We start from the raw sequence: 25,986 nt of genomic DNA, 5'->3' as shown, positions 1-25,986 counted from the left end.
TGTTTTTACTAGTGAAGGGACCTTGAATAAGAGCTTGAATCTCTCCCTACCACATTTTCCTCGTCCATAAAATGGATACAATTCTTCTAAATCAGGTTCATTATGATAATAAAAAAATGGACTAGTCAGGATGTCTGATACATAGTTATCAACCAACAAATATTATCAATTGTTATTATCTTAAAAGGCAAAGACAAAAAAGGAACATATATTTTGCAAGGCCTTCTTTCATAAATGTTAGAGATATCCTAAACAAGTATTCTGGCTTGTTTCATAACAAGGCCTTCTTTCATAAATGTTAGAGATATCCTAAACAAGTATTCTGGCTTTTAAAAATATAGGAAAAAAAACTTCAATAGTAAAATAAATAAAATCCTTGAAGAGGTGAGCTGTGCACAAAACTATTTACTTCTTCACACTATTTTTTAAAGTACACAAAACTTACAAAATAATATACATGCTGAGATTCATAGAAAAGATATCCAAGGAAACATGAGAAATACAATAAAAATGATTAAAGGTACGCTAAGCAAAACTGATCATGTAGGTACACTGAGCCATCAATTCCAAAGGCCCTAAAGTTTGTTCCATGTATGTTCCAGCAACCAACAATAGGGGCCAAGACTGAGAGGCAGCAGCTAGTTCACCCAAGGTTAAGTACTGATTAAATTACTTTTCCTAGCATCAGCACCTGGGTGGCTCATTTGGGTAAGTGGACTTCGGCTCAGGTCATGATCTTATGTTTCCTGAGTTTGAGCCCCACCTCGGGCTCTGTGCTGACAGCTCAGAGCCTGGAGCCTACTTCGAATTCTGTAACTCCCTCTCTCTACCCCTCCCCTGCTTGCACTCTGTCTCTCTCTCTTAAAAATAAACATTTTTTCTTATTAAAAATAAATAAACAACTTTTCCTATTACTAATTTCACGAGCATTTTGAGGAATAAATTTACTGGGAAATTGAGATACTGAACACTAATTGCACACAGAAAAAAGGATATAGCAATATTGATCCGTGGAAATGACGTTTTTGACAACATAGAATCTTACGATTTGAAAGGACCATCATAGTGATCAAATTACTTACCCCCTGCTAGAATTTTCCGAAAGGAGCTAAGAAAGTAAAAGAAAACAGCAACAACACATATACATATACTCAGATGTACAAAGGTGCTAATGGATCCCTTCCATTCAAGTTCATGTGAGTCCAGGAGATGAGGGGTTTTGTATACCTCGGTATAGAAAGCAAGAGACGACAGAAGTAGCACACATGGGGCATGTGTTGGACAATACCAGCACCAGAAACAGGTGAACAGAACTGGGAAGGAGGCAGAACACAGGAGAGACAGACTCCAGGGTGGCCATCGCCGTCAGGCTAATATCTGAAATGACTGTCATCTCTGGGGCCTGACACACCGAGCTACTGAGCTAAATATTTAAGTAATTGACACAATTTATTCTAATTCCCACAATAGCACTAAACACCTAGGAGGTAAGTGCCATCACCACTCCTATGTCATAAAAGAGGAGGTTTACAGAGGTAAGGTGACAGGGCTAGAATCAAACTCGTCTGGCTCCTAGCCATCATGCTGCTTGATCCGACCCCCCTGACCTACCTCCCCATGCACCAACCCACCCATCACAGAGTAGGCTCTTTTGTGCGATAAATACATATTTCCAACTCCCTCAAGCCTTGAAAGGCAGCCAGAGTTAAGGAGGTAGTGTCTGCTCTAATGGCTGCCCTGGAAAAAAAAAAACAAAACAAAACAAGGCAGGATGGAAAAGGGACCACAGGAACAGCGGATCTGCCCAGACACGGACTGGACCGCCAGGGAGATCTGAGATCCAGCCTCTGAATCCTCCTGACTACAATGCATTCCCCTCTTCAAAGAGCTGAGAGATTATTCCTCTTACACCATCCTGCCTCCTGAAGTCCTCTCACGACTCATCTCTTAACCTGAACTTGAACTTCCCCTGTAATTGACACTGCTTCTCCAGCCATTGACAAGATCAAACCTCCCTGTTACACAACGGTGTTCAAAAGAGAAAATAGGCAACTGCATGACTTGAGGGCAAACAGCAAGCTGCAACTTTGCGGGGTTTGGGTTTTTTTTTTTTTATGTTGGAATTTTGTCACATCGACTTACACGTAGAAAATAAGTATTTAAATATTTTATATTTAAACAAAATCTTTATTAAGAATCTTATGAAATCGACTTCATCCCTGGCAAAGAGAAAAGCAAATGAGTGATGGAGTCTTCCCATATTAAAGGGAACAGTTATGTAACCATCTCGCGTGAAGAGCCAGGCTGAAGTCAGAATGATAAAAGCCCGAAATAGCCCTGCTTCTCTCCACAAGTTAAGATCACATGGGGGATTCCACGAGCAACATACTTCTCGTACAGCCTCTGTCCTCTCATGAAGGCCTTCACTTCATTGTCCAGCGGGAAGGTGCCGTCATCCTTCCGAAAGCGGTAGAAGAGTTTGACGTCCTTGAATTCCTTATGTTCATCGCACACTGAAACACAATATACACAGAGAGGCCCGTAAGAAAAAAACAAAACAAAACTCATTTAATTCCTCACATGCAGTGAGATGCTAATTAAGACTTGTTTCACTGCCTCATTTCTCAAGCACACTCCTCTATGATTTAATACAGGTATTTAACACAGTACCTGGAATAGAGTGAGTACTATCATCATCACCATCACCTCATTGTCTAGTAAAAGGGTCACAAAATTCAATTCATCATTCATTCCACAAACTCTTCTTGAGCACAATGGGGGAGGTATCAGCCTCAAAGAATGTGAAGGCTAGTGAGGTAAAGAGCAATGTCAGCATGTAATAAAAATATGGTACAACATGGGGCGCCTGGGTGGCTCGGTCGGTTGAGCGTCCAACTTCAGCTCAGGTCATGATCTCGCAGTCTGTGGGTTCAAGCCCCGCGTCGGGCTCTGTGCTGACAGCTCAGAGCCTGGAGCCTGTTCCGGATTCTGTCTCCCTTTCTCTCTGCCCCTCCCCTGCTCACACTATGTCTCTGTCTCTCTCAAAAATAAATACACATTAAAAATACCATATATATATGGTACAACAGGGCAATGAAAGAGGTGAGGAGATACTGAAGTGACAGACCAAAGAACCCCCGTCGCCTAGCTGCAAGGAATGGACACTTCTCTGAAGAGCTCGCATGTAGTTAGAGACCTGAAGAATGGATAGAAAATGGGCAAAAGTGAAGAGAAAGGGCATTCCAGTCCAAGAGAACATCAACATATGAAAGGTCTTGGTCAGTTTTAGAGATTTCAAGGAGACATGTTCATGAATGTTCGTAGAGATGTCGAGAGTAACAGCAAAAATTTGGAAACCCCTTAAATGTCCATCAGCAGGAGAACGGGTAAAGGCACAAAGGCATAATTACACATGGTATACGCAGCAGTGAAAATGAGCAAACATGGATGAATCTCACAAACAGCATGTTAATCAAGTTGTACAAGAATAATCATGCATTTTTATAATGATTTAAAGCACTTGCAACAGTATGATACTTTGCTAAGAGATGCATCTACAGAAAGGAAAAAGTATGAAGCAGTAAATGGAAATAAGCCCAAATGCCTCTCGGAGGAAAGAAGGGAATGCCACCAGCGAGAGGTGCACAGGAGACCAAGTGTTTTATCTCTTAAATGGGTAGGTTTGTATCTGGAATAGAAGACGCAGCCCGTGTCTTCCTCCCAAGCTACCTTGACGGTCGGTGGCCACCTCACTCACCGTGATGAATGATGCCCCGGTCTGCTAACTTCTGCATGAGTTTGATTGCTGTCTCTCTGTCAGAAGCCTCTTTGTGCTCAATCAGCCAGTCAATCAGTTCTTTGGCAACAAAGCAGTTTGGGTAGGTTTTGAGATGATGTCGCCTATCTTTAATAACCTTTTCTTCATGCAGCCTGAGCCTGGAAAGAAAGTTTGGCAATCACTTTAGGAATTTTAATGACAACACAGATCAGTCAGCCGCTTGCAGAGCTCAGTAACAAGTGGAAGCTCTAAATGCATTCGAGTGCCGTTCACATCCCTGTATGTCAGTGGGGGAGGGGGCGGGGAGGTTCTACACGGTCAGGGCCCACAGGCCCCAGACAGTGATTGCACCCCCAGATCTAGAGATGATGCAAGCAAATGGAGGGGGAAACAACCATGGACAAGCTAGGGCTCTCTTGCCAGCCTGGAAACCGAGAAAAGCTCTCTCACCCCTGCTCTGTCTCACTGCCTTCTCTTTATTCCTCCACCAGTGGGCTTATGGCTTCGACCAAACAGCAAACAAAAACTCTAGAAATTTGCTGAAACCAGGTACTTCCTCTTCATCACAGATTGCTCAAGGTCACCACGTCTGCATTCGTTCACGTACGTAACAAATGAGTGTTCCAACCTCTGCCACTATGCACTTCCAGGAATCAGAGACCTATGTGGGAAAGTGCACAGGGATCCTGGCCTTCGCCTGTCCCGCTTTCTACAGGGGCAATAGCTTATCCTTACGTGACGCTTACCAGGTTCCAGATGCTTATTTGAGCACTTTCCACAGATGCACTAGTGTCTGCAACAACCTCATCAGAAGTTATTATTACCATCTCCTTTTTTTTTCTTTTTTTTTTTACAGCAGAGAGAACTGAGGCCCCAGGGAGATTAAGTGACTTGCCACACAGCTAAAAAGTGATGAAAATCTGATTTGAACCTGTTGGTCTCCCTTCAGAGTCCAACTTCCCAAGTGTCACATCCTGCTGATTTTAGCCAGGGAGGGATAAACAAAAAATCCAGGAGAGATAGATTAAAGCTGTTGGACAAACACAATTTATTTACAGGCTGATGGATTAGCGTGGAGAAAAGTGGTTGACACAGAACCTTCCCTTACTCCCTTCAGAACTCAGTGGCTTTATTCCAAAAGAGTCTTTTTTTTTAATGTTTATTTAATTTAGATGGGGCGCCTGGGTGGCTTGGTCGGTTAAGCGTCCGACTTCGGATCTCACGGTCCGTGAGTTCGAGCCCCGCATTGGGCTTTGTGCTGACAGCTCAAAGTGGAGCCTGTTTCGGACTCTGTGTCTCCCTCTCTCTGCCCCTCCCCCGTTCATGCTCTGTCTCTCTCTGTCTCAAAAATAAATAAAGGTTAAAAAAAAATTTAATTGGGGGGGGTGGGGCAGAGAGAGGGGGAGACAGAATCCGAAGCAGGCTCCAGGCTCTGAGCTGTCAGCACAGAGCCTGATGTGGGGCTGGAACTCGCGACCTGCGAGATCATGACCTGAGCCAAAGTCAGATGCTCAACCGACTGAGCCACCCCGGTGCCCCTCCAAAGGAGTCTTAAACCTGCCTTTAAAAAAGAAAAACAGTTTCTCCCATTTGTTTTTCCTTCTCTTATCATCCTTGCATTTACTTTTTAATTCTTGAGTTGGGCGAAACACAAGATCAGTTTTCTTCCTGTTCCACCCCCATCATCCTATGCCCCTAACCTCATTTTCTCAACTGCCACATGAGTAAATCGCACAATAACTGTATGAGCTTGGCAAGTGGCTTACTGTCTCTTTCTTCCTCTGTAAAATGAAGGCAGTTATGCTCAGCCTATCCTTGGCCACGTTGAGACTGGGCGACATAATGTCTATTAAGTACCAGCACCCAGCATAGTGCCTGGCACAGAACAGGTCCTGACCTCCTTTCTTCTACTCCCTAAGGAAAAAAGTAGATGATACTCTTGCCTGCTTTTTGAACAGAGCTCACCTAATGAAATTTAGGTTTTGATACCCCAGCGGTTATAGTATACGTTGGGAGAACTCTGAGGCTTAGATCTCTTTCTTGCTAGACCACTGTTCTAGGCTGAAGTATGTTCCCTTAAAATTCATATGTTGAGGCCCTAAACCCCAGTACTTCAGAATATGACTATATTTGGAGATGGGGCTCTTTTAAAAGGCAATTAAGTAGCTCAGTCGGTTAAGCATCTGACTTTGGCTCAGGTCATGATCTCGCAGGTCGCGAGTTCCAGCCCCACGTCGGGCTCTGTGCTGACAGCTCAGAGCCTGGAGCCTGCTTCAGATTCTGTCTCCCTCCCTCCCTGCCCCTACCCCTCTCACACTCTCTGTCTCTCCCTCTCAAAAATAAATAAAGAAAATTTTTAAAAAATGTTTTAAGGTAATTAAATTAGGGGCACCTGGGTGACTCAGTCCATTAAGGGTCCAACTTCGGCTCAGGTCATGATCTCATGGTTCATGAGTTTAAGCCCCATGTTGGGCTCTGCACTGACAGCTCAGAGCCTGGAGCCTGCTTTGGATTCTGTGTTTCCCCCACTCATGCTGTCTCTCTCTCTCTCAAAAATAAACATTAAAAATAAAATAAAAGGTAATTAAAACAAAGTCATGAGGGTGGCCCTAATATCATATGACTAGCATCCTCATAAAAAGAGGAAATTAGGACTCGCTCATGTACAGAGAGGAAACCACGTGAAGATACACAGAGAAGGTGGCCACCTCCAAGCCAAGGAGTGAGACTTCAGAAAAGCCAGCCCTGCCAGCACCTGGATCTCAGATTTCTAGCCCCCGTACATTTCTGTTGTTTAAGCTGCTCAGTCTGTGATTCCCTGTAATGGTGGCCTAAGCTAAGACAACCACAAAGTACTTAAGACCGGAGGCACCTGAGTGGTCCGGAAATGAAGTGCTCGGCTGGGACATCAGCACGGAGAAGGGAGAGGAGGAGAGAAATGAGGGTCCTAACTCCTGTAAGCTGAACAGAAAGGAAAAAACCGGGGCACCTGGGTGGCTCAGGCAGTTAACTGTCTGACTTCGGCTCAGGTCATGATCTTGTGGTTCGTGAGATCGGGCCCCACATCAGGCTCTGCACTGATGGCGCAAAGCCTGCCTGGGATTCTCTCTCTCCCTCTCTCTCTGCCCCTCCCCCCTTGCTCTCTCTCAAAATAAATTACAAAAAAAAAACCATTTTAATTGAGCTCCTACTATATGCTCCATATTATACTAAACATTTTCACATATGCTCATTTTTTAAGTATTTTATTTATTCTTGAGAGAGAGAGAGAGATACAGAGCACAAGAAGGGGAGGGGCAGAGAGAGAGGGAGACACAGAATCCGAAGCAGGCTCCAGGCTCTGAGCTGTCAGCACAGAGCCCGACGCAGGGCTTGAACTCACGAACTGTGAGATCGTGACCTGGGCTGAAGTCGGACGCTTAACCGACTGAGCCACCCAGGCGCCCCGACACATATGCTAATTTAACTTCTATGGCCTGAACGTTGCATGCTCCCCAAGTTCATATATCAAAATCCTAAACCTCAAAATGTCAGTTACGAGGGCAGTCAGAAACAAGACTAGGAATATGAACACTAGGCTCTCGTCCTGACACCGCCAGTAATTCCAGACGATTACACTTCTGAGCACCAGAATCTTCACTGGGAAAATGGGGACAATTATATCCATGGTGATTACTTCATCACACAGTTACAAAGTTCATTAACAAAGATAAAGACAGCATTTGAGCCCTTACTATTTGTTAGGAACTGTTTTACCTGCTTTATTGGCCATCAATCCTCATGACAACCCTCTGACGCAGGTAATGCTAAAACCGCAATACCAACGGAGTTGTAATTATTGATAAAAAATAAATGAAGCTTAATAAAAAACATGTTCACATAGGGGTGCTAAAGCCTCACATGAATCCTTCTAATTAATTCAGTGGCAATGACACTGAGTAATTTGTTTAACATGCTCAAAGTGGCAGAATGTGAAACATTAATTCTTAGACACGATGTCTGTCAGGAATCCAAGAATAATGAAGACCAATTTATTTAGAAATTGAAACGTGGAAGAAGCTACCATCTAATTTGGTGGAGGAGGAATATGTTATGAGCCAAGAGAGGAGATTTAGCTCCTATAAACTTTCCAATTAAAAAAAATTATTAGGTAATATTTATCTTTAAATACTACAAAATAGAACCTTTTGGTTACTATCCTTTCTTGAACCCTGAGAGTGGGGCTAATTCTCGAGCATTTTTGATTCCCGCCGATCCTCACCCTGCACAGAGGGGAGAAGCCCCTGCCTCTTCAGCTCTACCGGGGCCTGGTACATTTCCATGTTCAGAAACCTGAGCAGATGATGGAGGGGAAAGAACTCTGGATCCAGGAGATACTGATATTTTTAGACAGGGGTCAATAATCGTGCTACCATCTTTTTTTTTTTTTTAAATTTTTTTTAACGTTGATTTATTTTTTTTATTTATTTTTTTAATTTTTTTTTAACGTTGATTTATTTCTCTTTTGACAGAGAGAGACAGAGCATGAACAGGGGAGGGGCAGAGAGAGAGGGAGACACAGAATCAGAAACAGGCTCCAGGCTCTGAGCCGTCAGCACAGAGCCCGATGCGGCGCTCGAACGGACCATGAGATCATGACCTGAGCCGAAGTCAGATGCTTAACCGACCAAGCCACCCAGGCGCCCCAACCATCTTTTTTTATTTCATAGCCAGAAATACAGAATTCTAAGAATGAGCATTAAGAATTATACATTCCAGGGGCGCCTAGGTGGCTCAGTCTGTTGAGCATCGACTCTTGATTTTGGCTCACGTCATGATTTCAGGGTCGTAAGATGGAGCCCCAGGTCAAGCTGAGTGTGGAGCCTGTTTAAGATTCTCTCTCTCCCTCTGCTCCTTCCCTGCTTGTGCTCTCTAAAATAAAATTGTAAGACAGATTGTACATGCCAGAAAAACTACCCCAATAAAAAGATAAGAATTTTCACACTGCCAACACATAACCAAGTGTTTCCATGTAGCATTGTGGGCACATAATGTTTGCTGAACAAATGAATGTCCAAGGACACTAACAGAAATGACGCCATTTTCAAAAAGGTAAGGAGGCTTCTCAAGTAACTTAATAGGAGTCCCACTCCACAACTTAGTAGTAAACATCTATTATTACAAAACTATGCTTTCAATTCCCGGGTAATCAATTTCCAAAGTTTTAATCCCTATTGTACATGTATGAGTGTTTTCCAAAAAAAACATTTTCCTTTTACCTGAACTAAACTTTACCCCTTACAGGTTTTCACAACTTTTTTTTTTTTTAATGTTTATTTATATTTGAGAGAGAGACAGACAGAGCATGAGCAGGGGAGGGGCAGAGAGAGAGGGAGACACAGAATCTGAAGCAGGCTCCAGGCTCTGAGCTGTCAGCACAGAATCCCACATTTGGCTCGAACTCATGAGTCATGAGATCATGACCTGAGCCGAAGTCAAATGCTTGGCCCACTGAGCCACCCAGGTGCCCCTGGTTTTCACAACTTTTAATATGCTAATATGCATGGAGATCTCCAAAAACGGATTAGAGAAAGGAGTATTTCAGATTAGAGAAAGAAGTATTTCAAAGTCTTATGGAAAAATGAAAATTTTGAGTAGCTGAGCCTCTCACGGAATACAACGACTTCATAAAATGATGAGCAAGGGCCTAAAAGCCACATTTTTTAAGTAATCTCCATACCCAACATGGGGCTCAAATTCACAACCCTGAGATCAACAGCCACACACCCAACCATCTGAGCGAGCCAGGTGCCTCCTAAAAGCCACACTTTTAAACCATGTTTCCTGGACACATTGGTCACACTGTTTGCCAGGTCCAACATCCCCTTCCGCTTAAAACTGCCTTCCACACCTTACCCACCTCAGTTCAGGCAGAGTTCATGACCCTAGACCTGTTTCCTATGCCTGGGGCAGTTCCTGACAGAAAGAGCCCTTGACCTAAGGTGGCCTCTGCACATACATGCCCTGAGGCAATTCAGTGAGGCGACCAGAGGCACAAGATCCTACCCAAGTGACAGTAATCAGCTATGGCCCAGCAGAACGGCTCCCTCCAAGATTTAAACTGGAGCTGAAGTTTTCAAACTCTATTTGTGCCAAGGAACACTTTCTTCGAGCGCAAATTACCCAGGTGTAATTGTGTTAAGACGGAGCAACGTGGGGCATTCTAGCTAAAGGGCTGCCAGGTCCAGAGTATTTCCTTGTTTTCCCATTCGGTTCTCCCACATACAACCTCCACATCCCCGAAACAGTCTGCACGGAATTCCTAGAGCAAAGGTGAAAAATTCCCAAGACTGGAAGACACTGAAGAAACTGGCCAACCAGGAATGAGAAGCAAGCAGAGAGGCCAGCACATCGAAGCTACGAGGGCAGGAGAAAGAGCCCCTAAGTCACAAATGAGGGATAGCAAGAGATGCCTGTCCCTGGAGTGCGTCGGTCCCTTAGAGTTTTCCAGTTCTTCTTCCAAGCTCTGCCCACCCTAATAATAACCAGAACACTACCAATCCCTTCAGGTGACTGAATAAGCCTCGATTCCCCGAATCAAAAAAACCACAGCTACCCAGTCTTACTAAGGTCCTTCCATCCTGGCCAGAGGCCTCTTGCAAACTTCCTCACCTTTCTCACCTCCTAACCACGAATGCACCTGCCCTAAAGTCTGGATACGCTGGGCTCTTCCCCATCCCCCGCACATGCCATCACCTTCCATGCCTCTGCTCAAGACACAGATCCTTCTTCTGCCTTCAATAATTCAAAAAATGTTATTTGCTCTTCAGCTTAAAAGGCACCTCCTCTGTGAACATTTCCCCAGCCTCCGAAAGCCACAACACCTTCTTCCCTCCCTTCTCCCACACTATTTTAGTGCCGGTAGGAAAACATTCATCTCACTGCATTCCACTTAGATGAGAAGGATACAAAGGGAGAGTTGCTTATTTATTTTTGTAATTCTAGTGCCTAGTGCATAATAGGGGATAGATCCTTGTTGATGTGAAAAATCAATTTGCTCATACAATGCACTCAGCACGGAGAAGGCATAGAGCAGAATAGTCTTCTGACTAACAGAGTCCAAATCAGTCCACATTGAACCACTGGGAAGAATAACCATCCCTATTTTAGCTGCATTTTCAATACCACTGGCCAAGAAATTTAAATACAGAAACCACCTTCCCGACTTTCATCTGACACAGCTGGTTCATTCACAGGCTTTAGATTCAAGGTGATTTTGTAAGATTCTATTCCTGTCCAGCAAACCAGCTGTGGGACTTGCATCAGACAATTTCCTCTCCCAGCCCCAGGAGAACAAACACTACTGAGCGCAGGGCGTTAGTAATCCCTGCAAAATTACCGTCCATCTGATAAGAAATGCAGAAATTGTTTTTTGAAAAATAGCTTGCAGGGAACCGCACAGGTTGTGGGGCCCAGGGAACAAAGGGGGGGGGACAGAAAGCACATATTCTCATTTAAAAACAGCGTCATAAATCTCAGCCAAAGTAAACACTTTAATTAAAAAACACAGCAAGCCAAACAGTGAGGCTGACAGTGTGAGCCTTGTGACTTGAGCAATAGCCCTGACATAGATGTGCTGTAAACCAAAGCTCTTGTCTTTGCCAGATGTTCAGCACCAGCTCATATCTGTCCTTGGGGATCAGAGAACTCAGAGAAAATCACTCTTGATCACCTACCCCTGAAAGGACCCGAATCTAAAAGGATGAGAAAAAAGACAGGAACAAATGAAATCTAACCTACTGCATTTCCTTTTAATGTTTGAATTTACTTTGTAATTAATATTTCAAATTATCAAAATAATATATGCTCACGGTAGATAAAAAGAAGCTCAATATGTATAACACGACGCTGGGTACTGATGATGCTAACTGTCAAAGCTGGGAGACAGGTACATGGGGTTCACTACCGTAGTTACTTTGGGGTGTGTTCAAAATTTTCCTGACCCCCACTGTTCAAAAGAACCCAACATTAATAGTTTCTTACGTATTCTCTTATGTACACATGTATGGCTATGTTTATGTATATATATTTATGTGAAATAGGATCATAATACACATTTCATGAGGTTTTGCTTCAAGAAGATACTTGAATTCTCCCAACCTCATCAGAACAACACACAGTGATAGGAAGGAAAGAGCATGAAACTGGTTAATGTAAACAGAGCACATGTGATTCTGGAAAGCCAGAGGGAACTGGTCTCACACCACCCCACCCCACCCCACCCCCACACACACACAGGCACGCTATACACAAAGCTGCAGTGAGCACGTGATGTCAAATATTCCACCAGCAAGACCCCTTTTCAGGAGGGTCATAAGAAATGGCTCTGTGAATCAGGAACAAGGTCAGAGCCATAAGTTCTATACAGAGCCCTTCCAGGGCATGGGTCAAGTCAGTGCAAAGACAAGTCCCGTATATGCTGGGTATCTTGTCACCACAACAAATTGAGATGGTAAACACACCCAGGAGGGAAGCATGTTTGAGTCTGAGTCCCATTTATCATTCACTATATTTGAGATCTTGATGAGGAGTATAAGCAGAAATAGTAAGTCATTTATACTTGACATCTGAACACAGCCACACGCTCAGAACTGAGCCCAATGACATCCCTGTGATCAGGAAGGCATTGTCATATTCACTGACAGATAGAGAAGCGAGTTCAGAAAAATTAAAGTGACATGCTCAAGTCACATTTCAACCAGGGGCAGGGTCAGAACTTGAACCCAGATTTTCTGACTTTCATGTTTAGAAAGAGTTCCGTGGGGCGCCTGAGTGGCTCAGTTGGTTAAGTGTCTGACTTTTGGTGTCAGTTCAAGTCATGATCTTGCGGTTTGTGAGTTCAAGCCCTGTGTCAGGCTCTGTGCCGGCAGTGTGGAGCCTGCTTGGGATTCTGTCTCCTCCCTCTGCCCCTCCCCCACTCACTCTCTGTCTCTTTCTCAAAAATAAATAAAAATTTCAAAAAAAAGCGTTCTGTGCCATCACCCTTTAAATGGCAGAAGCACCTGTCTTCTGCCTGTGGTTTGCTCACGTAAACAAAGAAAGAGAAAACATACTCAATGGCCATGGAAAGGTGAGAGTTTATGCAATTTATATATCACCCAGATGCTACCAATATAAATACAGACAGGGCTCACAGAAGTGCCCACAAAAGTCATCACATTGTCTTCATGCCTGTGTTGAGCCAATGTTGTAGAATTCAGGTGACACTCCAGGGGGGAGGGGCTGGAGCTGGTGAGTTACACCATCTCAGAGAGTCAGCATCCGTTCACGCAGCACATGTAACAAACACTTTTAATGACAGTGCATAAGAGCTCAAGAGGCCCTTTCAAACCCTTCATTTCATCCTGGTGATAAGAGGTAAATATGGGGTCAAGACGGGGAGGCCCCTAAGTCTGCCTTCCTTATCTCATCAGACCTGAGATGTTCACTGTCTTCTTTCTCCTGTGGCTTTTTCCTAAGAGGTCTCCTGCTCTGAGGAGCCAAGAGCAACTGCATCAGCATCCCCAGCTCTGATCTCTTCCCTGATTAAGTCAGAAGGACAGTGTTCTTCCTGCTTACAAAGCACCCTTCCAAGAAGCTCCTCGATTTTTTTTTCAAGTAGGCCATTATTTGTTTACACCACACCCAGGCGTATCAGGCCTCTAATTGCCATTTTACAGGTGAAGAAACAAGTCCAGATTGGTTCATGGAACTCACTGAGGACACAGAGTGACTCACGGACCAGTTCTGGTTACTGAGTCAACTGAATAGGTGGCAGCAAGTGGGGAATAAGAAAGTATAGCTTTCAGGTAGGAACAGGGACTCGGCTGCATTCGTCAGTATCCTCATTCTCTACTAGTCATTCACTCATAGCAGAGCTGTGGAGCCAGAACGACTGGGGCTTAAATCCAAGTTCCATCCATCATTTGCTGTGTGACTTTGGACAAAACATTCAACTTCTCAGTACCTCAGCTTTCTCATCTACAAAATAGGAATAACAACGTAGGTCTCATATTGTGAAGATGAAACAAGAAACTGTGTCAAGTGCTTAGCACATAATAAGCTCTCAATAAATGTCAACCCTTACTGCCTTTCTTATGCAATACACATTTCACTGTCAGATTCTGCCAGAAGCACCATCAAGAGGCCACTAACTATGCATTTGAGTTACTTTATAGAACAAATGCAGCCCTTAAGTTGCTGACCATTGTTTTCCAGTATGAGTGCAGAACTTTGCATTAAATTTAATTAGTATCTCTGGGAGCAAATCAGGGAACTAAGGTGAGTTAGCAACTCCTGGAGAGACTAAGCTGTTCTTCTTTGTTCAAGGAGGAGAAAAATGCCCTGCAGGTAAAAGCAGAGAAAAGGGGAGAGAATGCTCGGTCACTCCCTAAAAACACACGGAGGCCTCTCTCCCTGCAAGATTACTAGAACTAATCTCACCCCTTCTGTGGTGTCAACCAAACTGAGAATTAAGATCACTGACTTGTTTTCATAGGAAACAACCTTCAGCCTATCCAGCCAAGCCCTCCTGACTACCTCACTGCTGCACGGGTGGGAAAGCCGACACTGAGAAGGTGGGCGACTTGCCCGTGTTCAGCCCACTGGAACTTCAACTTGGCCTCCTGAATCCAATCTGACGACCTGCTGAACTCCACCGCGGGATGACCTCGGAACGGCGGCTGCTGTCACTCTAGCCTTTATGGAGGAGTGGCCCACTGATGAGCGAGCTGGCCTAGTAGACTCTGTCTGGGACAGCTTCTCAAGTCATTGTTCGTCACACGCAGCCCGTACCCCCTCTTGAGAAAGACACTGCATTCCACCACCACTCTTTCCCAGAGAAGAAACGGTCTCAGGGCCTATTTTAAACAATGAAAAAAATAAAAACTTGAACTACACAGATCATGAAATAATAACTAAATACTGTTCACTGGACCCCTCCCCCCCCTCCCCAGTGGAATCTGAAAAATACTTGCCAGCTATTCTGTGGACAGGGGCAGAGATTCAGGTTAGAAAAGGTGAAGGCAGAGATGCTCAAAGAGAGCCTTCAGTAAGATCACCAGGAGGGCCTCCTAACCACAGAGGGCTGGGCCCCATCTCCAAAGTTTCTAATTTAGTAGGCCTGGAGGTGGGCCCAAGAATCTGCATATCTAACAAAGGCCCAGACGATGCTGATGCTGTTCTTTAGGGAGCACACATTACGAACCACCGGACTGGAGGGAAACAGTCAACATTGTGTTGTGGAACAAAAAGAAGAAAAGAGTAAGGGGAGAAATCAGGGGGGAGAGCGGCCCATGAGATGAGCACTGAGCCAGGAGACCTGCGAGGGGCAGAGTGTGGTCCAGGTGGGACTTCCTCTCAGGGAGTCTGTTTTCCAGGCACCGGAAATCGGGACCCTGTGAGTCTACAGCCCACACTTTGCCAAAAACCTTTAAAAGGCAGACAAGTGAACTGCCCCCAGGGCCACCCTATGGTGTGATTCTTAGGGACCCCCCTCCCTCTAAATGTATCTCCCCACCTGCTCCCTGATGCTCATTCCTCCTTGAGGAAGAGGGTGGCTCTCTGTCCAATAAGAAGGCATAAAAGTCTTTTTCTTCTTCTTTTTTAAGACAGACCTTGGGCTGAGGAGCAGGTGACAACCCACTCATATTAAATGGAATCAGTTAAGCAGCAAGTATAAATGATGACATGGTATCTCTTCCCATTTTGATGCAGAGGAAGTTTAAAGTAGGAAGGTATAGGGCTTTGAGGGAAGAAGAGGAAAGAACTGGTCTGGCTGGTGGAAGGGTGCCCAAAGCGGAAGCTGGGCTCAGAAAGTAGACCTCACAGTCCTTGCTCTCAGTATGAGGGGAGCAACAGAGCCCAGGTGCTGTGTTTTCTGTGGGAGGAGTCAGGACACCCAAAGTGTGTGGAGTCTCTGTCCAGGTAACGTGGCCCCAGAGGAGGGCTCTTACCAAATGAGGACCTGAGGTTCCTAATCTGGAAAATGAGGAAACTGATTAGGTTCTTTCTAAAATCTCTTTCAACTCTTACTTCTCTGCTTTTTTTATGGACACCCTGAAGAGCCTCCAGGGTAAATCCTCACTAACGAGATCAAAATAGAACAGGCCGTTTGGGGCACATTTTGTACTGAAAAGATCTACCACAAACCACAAGGCCTAGGAGCACAAACAGCAATTTCATTTCCTTTGGGTTTCCAAACAAGGATGAATGTATCAAAACGAATCTTGTGCTAAGCATGCTGTACAAACACTGTCTAGGGTTACGATCGTCTATTTTCAGCTCACAAGGCAGATGTCAAAGCGCCATAGGCTTTGGGTATGCAGGTCTGTGACGTGAGAATAGAAAGTTTCTCTGGGTTTAAAGTATTTTCAAGGGCCCTCAAAGGTGTTTTCAGGGACGTCTGCAGCTGATGTGGAGGCTGCTTTCAGTTAAGGGGCTTGTAGAAGATTTCTCAACCAGTATGCATTTATTGAGCCCCAACTGCATACCAGGCGTAGCTGGAAAAACTGCTCATGGCAAACTAGTTCAGGGACCATGTAAGTGAAACAGGTGTTGTTTCTTCAAAATGAAAGTGTTTTATTCTATGTATATAGGGTGTGCATGTACACACACACACACACACACACACACACACACACACACACATCAAAGTCTCCATCATATGTTAAATCTGAATCTGTCCAATTACTTTCCTTTTCTTCTATTTCCTCTGTTGTAGCCAAATGCATCACCTTCATTTCTGCCTCTGTCCCTATATTTATGCTATTTTTTTTTCCAGGAAATTCCCCCCCTCCTTTCCTATCCATCCAGGAAAGTCTAGCTTATCTCCACCTTCTTCCACGATGTCTTCTCTCATCCAGCCAGATACTACCTCATTCCCCTGACTCCTCTGATACATTTTCTATGATGCTCATGTCTACCCACATATTATTTTATTTTTTTTACTCTTATTTGCATTAATTCTCTTCAACTACACTACAAATTCTATGCTGACATAACTATTTCATTCTTCTTGCTTATTTCCCAAAGCATCTGGGACAGGGCATGGTAAATGGCACTTGGTGTCAGGGTCTGGGTTTTCATCTTTGTTTTCAGACAGATGTAAAGAAGACTTAGCTCAGCACAGAATGCAAATTTGCACCTCTCGTCTTGGGCCCTTTGGTGGCTGTGCACCCATCCAGGCAACACTTCAAAGCATTTCTTCTATTAACACGAAGGAGTATTTGGACCACATTTGTGTGTTTGGTTTCGCCAGATAAATGATGTTAAATGACTCTTCCTTCAGAAAGACCCCCACACTATTGATTCTTCACAGAATGTGTAGATAGCAGGTGTCTGAGCTTTAGCTGAAGCTCTGTCTGTCAAGATCCAGGCAGGTCTGGACAGATATGGCTCAGGCTGGTAGATGGGGCCCTCCAAGAATCCACTGACAGCTCAGCAAAGAAGCCAGACCATCAGAGAGGAGGCAAATTGTGAGAAGGCTATGGTACCTGGTCAGCCCCAAGGACACAGAGCCGAATCTGAAGGTACTGTGTTCACTGCAGTTTTGTGAAGTGACGGACCAGGCACAGCTGTGCTGTGGGGGAAAGGGGACAAAGTAAACACAAAAAGAGAATACTGAGAGTCTCAGGGTAGTGATACACACACACACAAGCGTGCGCGCACGCACACACACACACACACGCACACACACACAACACTGGAAGGCAAGAAGGATCACAAGAAGGGCTGTTGAGAAATATCCAAACTAAAAGAAGCACTTTCAGGGGTTAGTAGTCCCTTTTAGGTACTCAATACACTTATGTCCAAATGTTTAGGCCACCTTTCATACCTAGTGTAGACACCAAATCCATTGATATTGTGATTATATTTGTTTGTTTGTTTGTGACTAACAGAATGCAAGTAAAATGAAACCCTAGGAGAATGAATAAGTCCTGGGAATAAAAGGCACAGCATAGGAATATAGTCAATCATACTATAATAGAGTTGTACGGTCACAGATGGTAACCACACTGGTGGTGAACACAGCGTCATATGTAACCCTCTTGAATCACTATGTCATACACCTGAAACTAAAGTAATGTTGTGCGTCAACTATGCTCAAAAAAGAAAATAAAAGTGAAACCCTGGGAGGAACTCAACCTAAAACTCTGTATTTCACTTATGACTAGTAGAAAATAGAAAGACTTCTCTGAGCCACATAATAAAATGCTATCACAGGTATCTAAAAGCACTTTCAAGGAAATCTTCGCAGACCTGTCAGAAACTCAGGTAGTGAGAAGAAACTACTAGCAATCTAGTTATTGGCTTATTCCAGGTTTGCATTTTCCCTTTCTTAACATAGTTACTGTGACCCTTGCAGGAACTCAATACACTTACAGCTAAATTTCCAGACTATGGGTGTACCAATGTAGTCACTGAATACTCACGGTGTATATGCTTGCCCCTTTAAGGAGGCTTCGGTGCATATAACCTCAAACATCTAGACCGACACTTGCCTGCATCCCAGGTCACTCAGACTGAGGAGCAGAGAGAAGAGGGGCCAAAGCAGAAGCAAAAAGCCACCATCACCAGCCAAGAAAGAGTCTAGATGGTAACTCTGGAGTATCCAGTTTTCTATATATCTGAGTCCCGCTGACATCTGACATGATGACAATGCCACATTTCATGTGCCTATAGCACAATATGGCTTATAAGTCACTTCCATACACTTTATCTCATTTAATTTTTGCAAACAGCCTTGTACGGTACTTGGGGGACAGATGGTTAACCCCTGTCTCTAGATGATGGGAAGGAGGTTTTCTACAGTGCCTGGAATTGTCACCGTAATAGTTTACAAGTGGCAGAGCCTCACATAGCATCTAGAATTTCAGATTTCTCACTTACCAAGACTCTGCACTTGAAAGAGTATATCCAACCTCATCAATAAGAATATTTCTGCATATAGTTGGTGATATCAGTGGTTGAACCTGGAGTGTTATTTGGATATTTATGCTTTTCATGGGTCTTCCATTATTTGATAAGCACACTAAAAACCTCCATTTTCTCTCTTAAGTCCCCATTTTGTTATTGTGGATGAGTTGGTATTTAAAACCACACTGATGATTATGTAAAGAATCTGAAAACTTAACCAATCTCTATTAAAGAGCCCTGGACGCCTAGCATGGCTCCAAATACCTGAGGGTGCTTATGAACCATAGCACTTTTTAAACCCAGGACTGTATTCTCTAAAGACAGCTAGATAACTAAAGATCTCATCGGCTCTTGGCCGCATTCTCCTGACAGCTGTTGCTTGAATGGTAGTGGCACTTGGCAACAGCTAAAAAGTCACACTCTATTAATTAGGCTAGCAGAGGCAGGGTAGGGAAGGTGAGAGCGGACTCCTTGGAAGTCATTAAGATTCTAGACGGCTTTTGAAAGACTGCTCTCAGTTGAGTGTGACCATGCGCCTGCACCTGTCTCCCATATCTGTCCAACCCAACATTTGTGTTCGTGTGTGCAAGAGGGTAGGAAACAAAGCAAACTTGACAAATTCTCACTCTAGGTACCAAAAAGTAAATGATACTTGTGTTCTGTGAGTTGGTGAGCTGTCTGTACTGGTTTTTAATGAAGCCTTGGCATCTGTTTAAGCCTGAGGTCTGCTCTGAGGGGACTTTGATTTACACCACAATTACATCTTCCCTGGGCCACTAACAAGTTAAGTATCTAGTTAGTTTCTTGAGAACACTTAAAATGCCCTGCAAATCAGTCTCCATTTATCAGACTTGTAACTTTCCCTCTGGTTACACAATGAAGGAATAAATATTTGACTGCATGTCATTTGATTGCTATTTGCTTCAATAGCAAGTCAAGTTCTCAACTTCTTTGTTTGGAGGGAGGAGTTGCAGACAGAAAGTGGAGCCAGCCCAGAACAAGAGGTGTTCAGACGAAAACAATGATGAAACCTGCATTTTAATAAAGGGGCATAAACCAAATAGGGGTTTGCATTAGTTTGATAATAGAAAAACAATGGTCTGAATGGAATCGATACAGTTAGTGAGTGATCATAAGCTACTGAATAAATAAAATTAAACAGCATGTCTATGTTCAGAGAATCACAATACTTTAAAGTCATTCCTAGATTATTATGGTTATTTCTAAAACTATTTTCCATCAAAAAACTTTCTTCCTCCTGTTTTTTAAAATTTATTTTTGGGGTGCCTGGGTGGCGCAGTCGGTTAAGCGTCCGACTTCAGCCAGGTCACGATCTCGCAGTCCGTGAGTTCGAGCCCCGCGTCAGGCTCTGGGCTGATGGCTCAGAGCCTGGAGCCTGTTTCCGATTCTGTGTCTCCCTCTCTCTCTGCCCCTCCCCCGTTCATGCTCTGTCTCTCTCTGTCCCAAAAAAAATAAATAAACGTTGGGAAAAAAAATTAAAAGTAAATAAATAAATAAAATTTATTTTTAATTTATTTTCTTTCATTTGTTGCAAGAATGTGCTGCAGTTAAGTTCCCTAAATCTTCTCTGAACATTTAACCTGAAGGATGGCAAAGTTCTTACCTAAAACACACAACCAATTATTCATACACGAATAACTTAAGTCCAGGTACCTCTTGGAGGCACAATTAGTTGTATTACATACGGTCACGTTGAGACTATCATACCTGAGAATAAATTCCATTTGTTTTTGGAATACATCACTTCATCAGAGTTCTATATTGTAGCAGATTTGTTGAAATTTACCTTAATATTTATTCTGCATTTCTTGAATATATGAGCTAAGGATCAGGAGGTGACCATTAGAATTAAAAGAAAGATCAAAATCTTAAATTAAGGAGTCAGTAGTGATACATTCAAATCCAGATAGTAAAGCATTACTTGCACTTGGGGATATGCATGTTTTCTTTGGCATATTCTTCAATATTACTTTATACTCCATGGTACTTTCAAACCTCCCTTTACTGTCACATAGTTGATCGGTGAACATAAGCTATCGAATAAATAAAATTAAACGGCATGTCTATGTTCAGAGAATCACAATACTTCACAGTCCTTCCTAGATTATTAAACATCAGTGCTTCTGATACTTCTCTTGATCCAGGGAACAACATGAGGACAGACCTTTCAAGCCATGGCATTCACTGTTGTGTCTCCAGAGCCTAGTACCTCCCCCCAAACTCAACATACACAAGACACGGTAGACACAAATTCTTCATCATTTCAGCATGTCCCTACCCTACCTCCACCCATAAACACACACATTCTCTCTTATCATCCTTCCCTACTAAATTAGTTCCTCTTCCCAAACATCTGATTTCTAGGAATGAGTCCCCAAATAGTCCAGCCACCAAGGCAATATCCCTAGCTACCGTGGACTAAGAATTCCTTCAAGGACAGAAATGAGGACTTAGTCCCTTCTTGTAATCCCAGCACTCGTTGTAGTGTTGACAGGAGGTCAGTAAATGTTCCTTGTATTCACATTTCTTTCATCCTCTGTGCTAAACCTGTTACTAAATTCTGCTGTTGACATCCCGGAAATATCCCTTGATTTGCCTTCAATCCATGGCTACTTTTCTAGTCCAGAGTCTCCCGATTCAGTTTCTAGAACTCCACTCTTCCAGTGGACTCACATCTACATAAGGACATTCAGAGGCTCTCTTTCATTTTTGACATGGTACAGGTCCTGAGTCCTCTGTGAAGCAATAAAAGCTCTCTGTGACCCTTCCTCACTCTGCCTCTCCCCTTTATCAACCACATTGACCCCTGTTCCCAAACACAGGCTCCTGCTCCAATCAAGCACACGTCCTATGTCTATCCTACTTCGTGTGTCTTTGCCATGGCATTCCTACTGCTAGGAATTCTGTCCTTCCTCCCTACAACTTTTACAAAACCTAATCATCTTTGCTCATGTCCCACCTCACCAGGAAGCCATCTCCTCCTTTCGTGGGTCACAAGGATTTCTCTTTTCTAAAACTGTTGCTTTAATTCTCCAGGGTTGTTTGCAATATTTTGTTCAATTGCTCTCCATTTATTCATGGATTCTTACTGTTTCTCTACCTAAAAAGTCATCTTCCTGAGAGCAGGAATCATGCTGTTTATTTCTCGATATCTTGTGATACAAACAAAAGCTGGTCCTAGGGGCTCCCAATAAATATTTATAGGCTGAGTAACTAGAGATAAAATTCTGTCAGCAGCGTATGTATAAGAAAATTATTCTGGGAGGAAAAGATGAAAAAGGGATACATCCAGGTTTCTCTGAAATTTGCTGAAGAAATCTGTGCTCTACATACAACTAAAGGTATATAATCTTAACTAATCTCTAATAAAATATTAACTGAACTTTTTTTTTAAGTTTATTTATTTATTTGGGGGGGGGCATAAGCAGGGGAGGGGCAGAGAGAGAGACGGAGAGGAAGAATCCCAAGCAGTCTCCACACTGTCAGTGTAGAGCCGGATGTGGGGCTCAAACCCATGAACCACGGGATCATGACCTGAGCTGAAATCAAGAGTCTGATGCCTAACCAACTGAGCCACCCAGGCACCCCATGCACTTTTAACAAAGAGTTCACATACACTGCCTTAAATCTTTTCAAACCTCTCTATTAATCACAAGGCACTGGGACAGACTTTCTGTTTTGTTTGTTGCTATGTGGAAAAGACATTCTGTTACTATAGCGTCATCGACTTCTGGATTCAGAAGTCAAACCGAAAAATCTGCTTTTGATGTTGTTATCATTAAGCAGAAAGAGCAGTAGGAGGAAGAATGGCTCTCTTTCTCTCCCCCTGTTCACACTGGTGCCAATTACCATTCTGATAAGCTTTTCATCAGTGCCACGTGCTTCACAATATCACTTTTATTAGTCACTCAGCAGAAGCGCCATGTGATGTGCGGGAATATTGTTGCCCCTGTTGAACAGCATAAATGCCCTCTTAAGACACAGAAAAGTTATGTAAGGGCCTTGACCGCCCTGAGATAAACAGTGAGAATCAGAGTTTGAACTCAAAGCTCTAGTATCCTGCTTGGGGCCCTGGAGAAACCTAGCAAGGTCTTTCTTCAGAAAAGCTGAAACACACGTCACCAGCCCACTACTTTAGGCTGACTCCGGCAATGCTAAAAATCAACTCAATGCAGCAAATATTTACTGGTGCCTAGTACTTAGAAACTGTGCCAGACACACGGATACAGCAGTGAATATGACACCCTTGTAGAGAGTGGCTTACAAAGGAGGGGCCTAAGACGATCTGTTGGATGCAGCTACAAAAATATGAGAATGCAGGGGTGCCTGGGTGGTTCAGTTGTTTAAGGGTCTGACTCTTGACTTAGGCTCAGGTTGCGATCTCACAGGTTCGTGAGTTCAAGCCCTGCGTCAGGCTCTGGGCTGATAGTGCAGAGCCTGCTTGGGATTCTCTCTCTCCCTCTCTCTCTGCCCCTCCCCTGCTCATGGTCTGTCTCAAAATAAACGAACATTGAAAAAAAATTTTTTTTTAAATATGAGAATGTCTACATTTATTTTATCTCACCTTTAAAAGTATTGCAATTTAGGGGCACCCTAAATGTACATGGAGTGGCTTAGTCAGGTAAGCGTCTGACTTCAGCTCAGGTCATGATCTCACAGTTCTTGAGTTTGAGCCCCGTGTCGGGCTCTGTGCTGACATCTCAGAGCCTGGAGCCTGCTTCGTGTTCTGTGTCCCTCTCTCTCTGCTCCTCCCCCACTCATGCTGTGTGTGTCTCTCTCTCTTTCTCAAAAATAAAGACACATTAAAAAAATTTAAAAGTATTGCAATTTCTGTTTTTGTGTATGCTTATGACACACATAATGCATTAGTGAAGTAGGGCATGTATATAGCTGTTAATATGCTCGTACTGGGGGGGGGTTCTATGATCAAAACATTTTTAAAAATTTGTTAATATTTATTCATTTTTGAGAGGGAGAGACAGACAGACCATAAGTAGGGGAGGGGCAGAGAGAGGGAGACACAGAATCCGAAGCAGGCTCCAGGCTCTGAGCTGTCAGCACAGAGCCCGACACGGGGCTTGAATCCACAAACTGTGGGGTCGTGACCTGAGCCGAAGTCGGACACCCAACCAAGTGAGCCGCCCAGGCGCCCCTATAATCAAACCATTTTTACAGATTGGGATGGGCAAGCAGAAACATTTGAAAACCAACAGACAGCAAGACTCTTTGGACTTTCCTGAACATGCCATGACATTTTTCATCTTCAAGTCTTTCCACTTGCTATATTCTGTTCCTCAAATGAACCTCCTCTCCCTCACTATATCCTGAATAAACTTCAAAACCCAGCTCCGTGTGTACCTGCTCAAGGAAATCATTACCCCCTCCACCAGGGAGAGCCGGGTCCTTCCACCCACGGCTCCCGTCGCACCTTACACACCCTTCTACTGCAGAGATCACCATGCTGCAGCGGGACTGTCCACACTTCCATCTCTGCACTCGCTGGCTGGACTCACTGGTGGTGAGCTCCTTGAGGGCAGGGTTGGGATAATTCACCTATTTTTCTTAAGAGCTAGCACAATGTCTGGCATGCAAGAGACACCCACAATTCATCCGAGAAATGTATTCACTTAGGTGAAGAATGTCCTCACCATTTTTTTCTTGCTAGTCGCAATGGACTTGAAGATGACAGGATTTCACGTGGGCCATCAGAGTCCATTGTACTTCCTCCTTTCTCTCCTTGTGGATGGGGCAGAGAGGCTTCGAGGGTGGGGAGAGGTGATCACGTTCAAGGCATGACTACTGCCGCTACCAGAAAATGTAGAGCTGGGATGTGAGAAAGCTATACGTTTTAAACCAGTGAGGTCTGGACGGTCTCAGTGTTCAGGTAAAAATGGGGACCAAAGACTTCTAAGTCTGAGCAGAACAAATCAGAAATGCGGCGACACGCTGCGTGCAGGTGGAGGAGTCCCACGAAGACACCTCTGGGACAGAGGAAAGGTGGTCAGGACTAAGTGAGAGCCTCGTGTCCTGGGTCAGCTCTGCAGATACTAACTACCTCAGAGCCTCTTGGTCTTCAGAGGAGACTGTCTTGACTCCCCACACAGACTTTCCGGGTTCGCACGAGGAAGCAGAGAATGGGGAGGGGAGCCAAGACCATCAGTTCCTTTCTTGCTCTGGCATAGAGTCAAACGGCTGAGAAACAGTCATTTACAAGTGCTGAATTAGATTACCACCAAGGTCCCTCCAGCCTGAGGTTGAACAACTTGATTATGTCGGTGCCCTGGAGCCGAAGTGTCGGCCAACTGTGGTATGGTAAACCTTTCAGGAAGACCTTGGCTTAGGTGTGCATGGTGCAACTACTCCAGTTTTCTGAACCCCACCTGGAGAGGAATGAAAATCCCTAAATCTGAGCTCTGCCTCCAACACTTAGTAACTGTACGTCCTGTGGCCAAGCCACAGACTATCTCTCCGAGCTGCATTTATTTTGCCACTTTGCGAATTTTCACTCTGTGTCAACTAGGTACCCATCTCTGGGCTGAACGTTTTGGACATGGCAATGAACAAGGAAGCCTGACAGAACTTCATGCCAACCACCTCACCTCTCAATTGGAATCAAAATAATCACTCATATTCTCATCTCACAGGCCAAGGATCACTACAATGTTAAAAATTAATAATACCTCTTTCTTTTTTTTTAAATTTTTTTTTTTACGTTTATTTATTTTTGAGACAGAGAGAGAACATGAATGGGGGAGGGTCGGAGAGAGAGGGAGACACAGAATCTGAAACAGAATCCAGGCTCTGAGCTGTCAGCACAGAGCCCGATGTGGGGCTCGAACTCACGGACTGCGAGATCACGACCTGAGCCGAAGTCGGTCGCCCAACCGACTGAGCCATCCAGGCGTCCCAATAATACCTCTTTCTACAGGAACCCTCATGCACCACTGGTAGAAATGTAAATTGGTGAAGCCACTCTAGAAAATAGTACAGAGGTTCCTCAAAACACTAAAAATAGAAGCACCCAGTAATTCCACTTCTGGACATTCACCTGAAGGAAACAAAACACTGATTTGAAAAGATATATGCGCCCCTATGTTTACTATTTACTATTAATAGCCAAGACATGGGAGCAACCGAATTGTCCATTGACAGATGAGTAGTAAAGAAGACATGGTATATATATTCAATGAAATATTACTCAACCATGAAAAAGAATGAGATCTTGCCATTTGCAACAACATGGATGGAGCTAG

General features: G+C 43.9%; 1 protein-coding gene across 1 annotated transcript in view; it reads right to left on the bottom strand.

The window, feature by feature from the left end:
- Positions 1-25,986, bottom strand: part of DEPTOR (DEP domain containing MTOR interacting protein) — a 138,960-nt gene that overhangs the window by 91,520 nt on the left and 21,454 nt on the right. The window contains exons 2-3 of the mRNA XM_043601665.1: positions 3,758-3,936; positions 2,390-2,513 (exon numbers count right to left, since the gene is read on the bottom strand). Coding sequence (XP_043457600.1) covers positions 2,390-2,513; positions 3,758-3,936 — 303 coding nt within the window. The remainder of the gene's footprint in view (positions 1-2,389; positions 2,514-3,757; positions 3,937-25,986) is intronic.

The sequence above is a fragment of the Prionailurus bengalensis genome, chromosome F2 (genome assembly GCF_016509475.1).
Source record: "Prionailurus bengalensis isolate Pbe53 chromosome F2, Fcat_Pben_1.1_paternal_pri, whole genome shotgun sequence".
NCBI classification, from domain to species: Eukaryota; Metazoa; Chordata; class Mammalia; order Carnivora; family Felidae; genus Prionailurus; species Prionailurus bengalensis.
The sequence above is the reverse complement of the archived record's forward strand: the minus strand, read 5'-3'. Positions and strand labels throughout refer to the sequence as shown.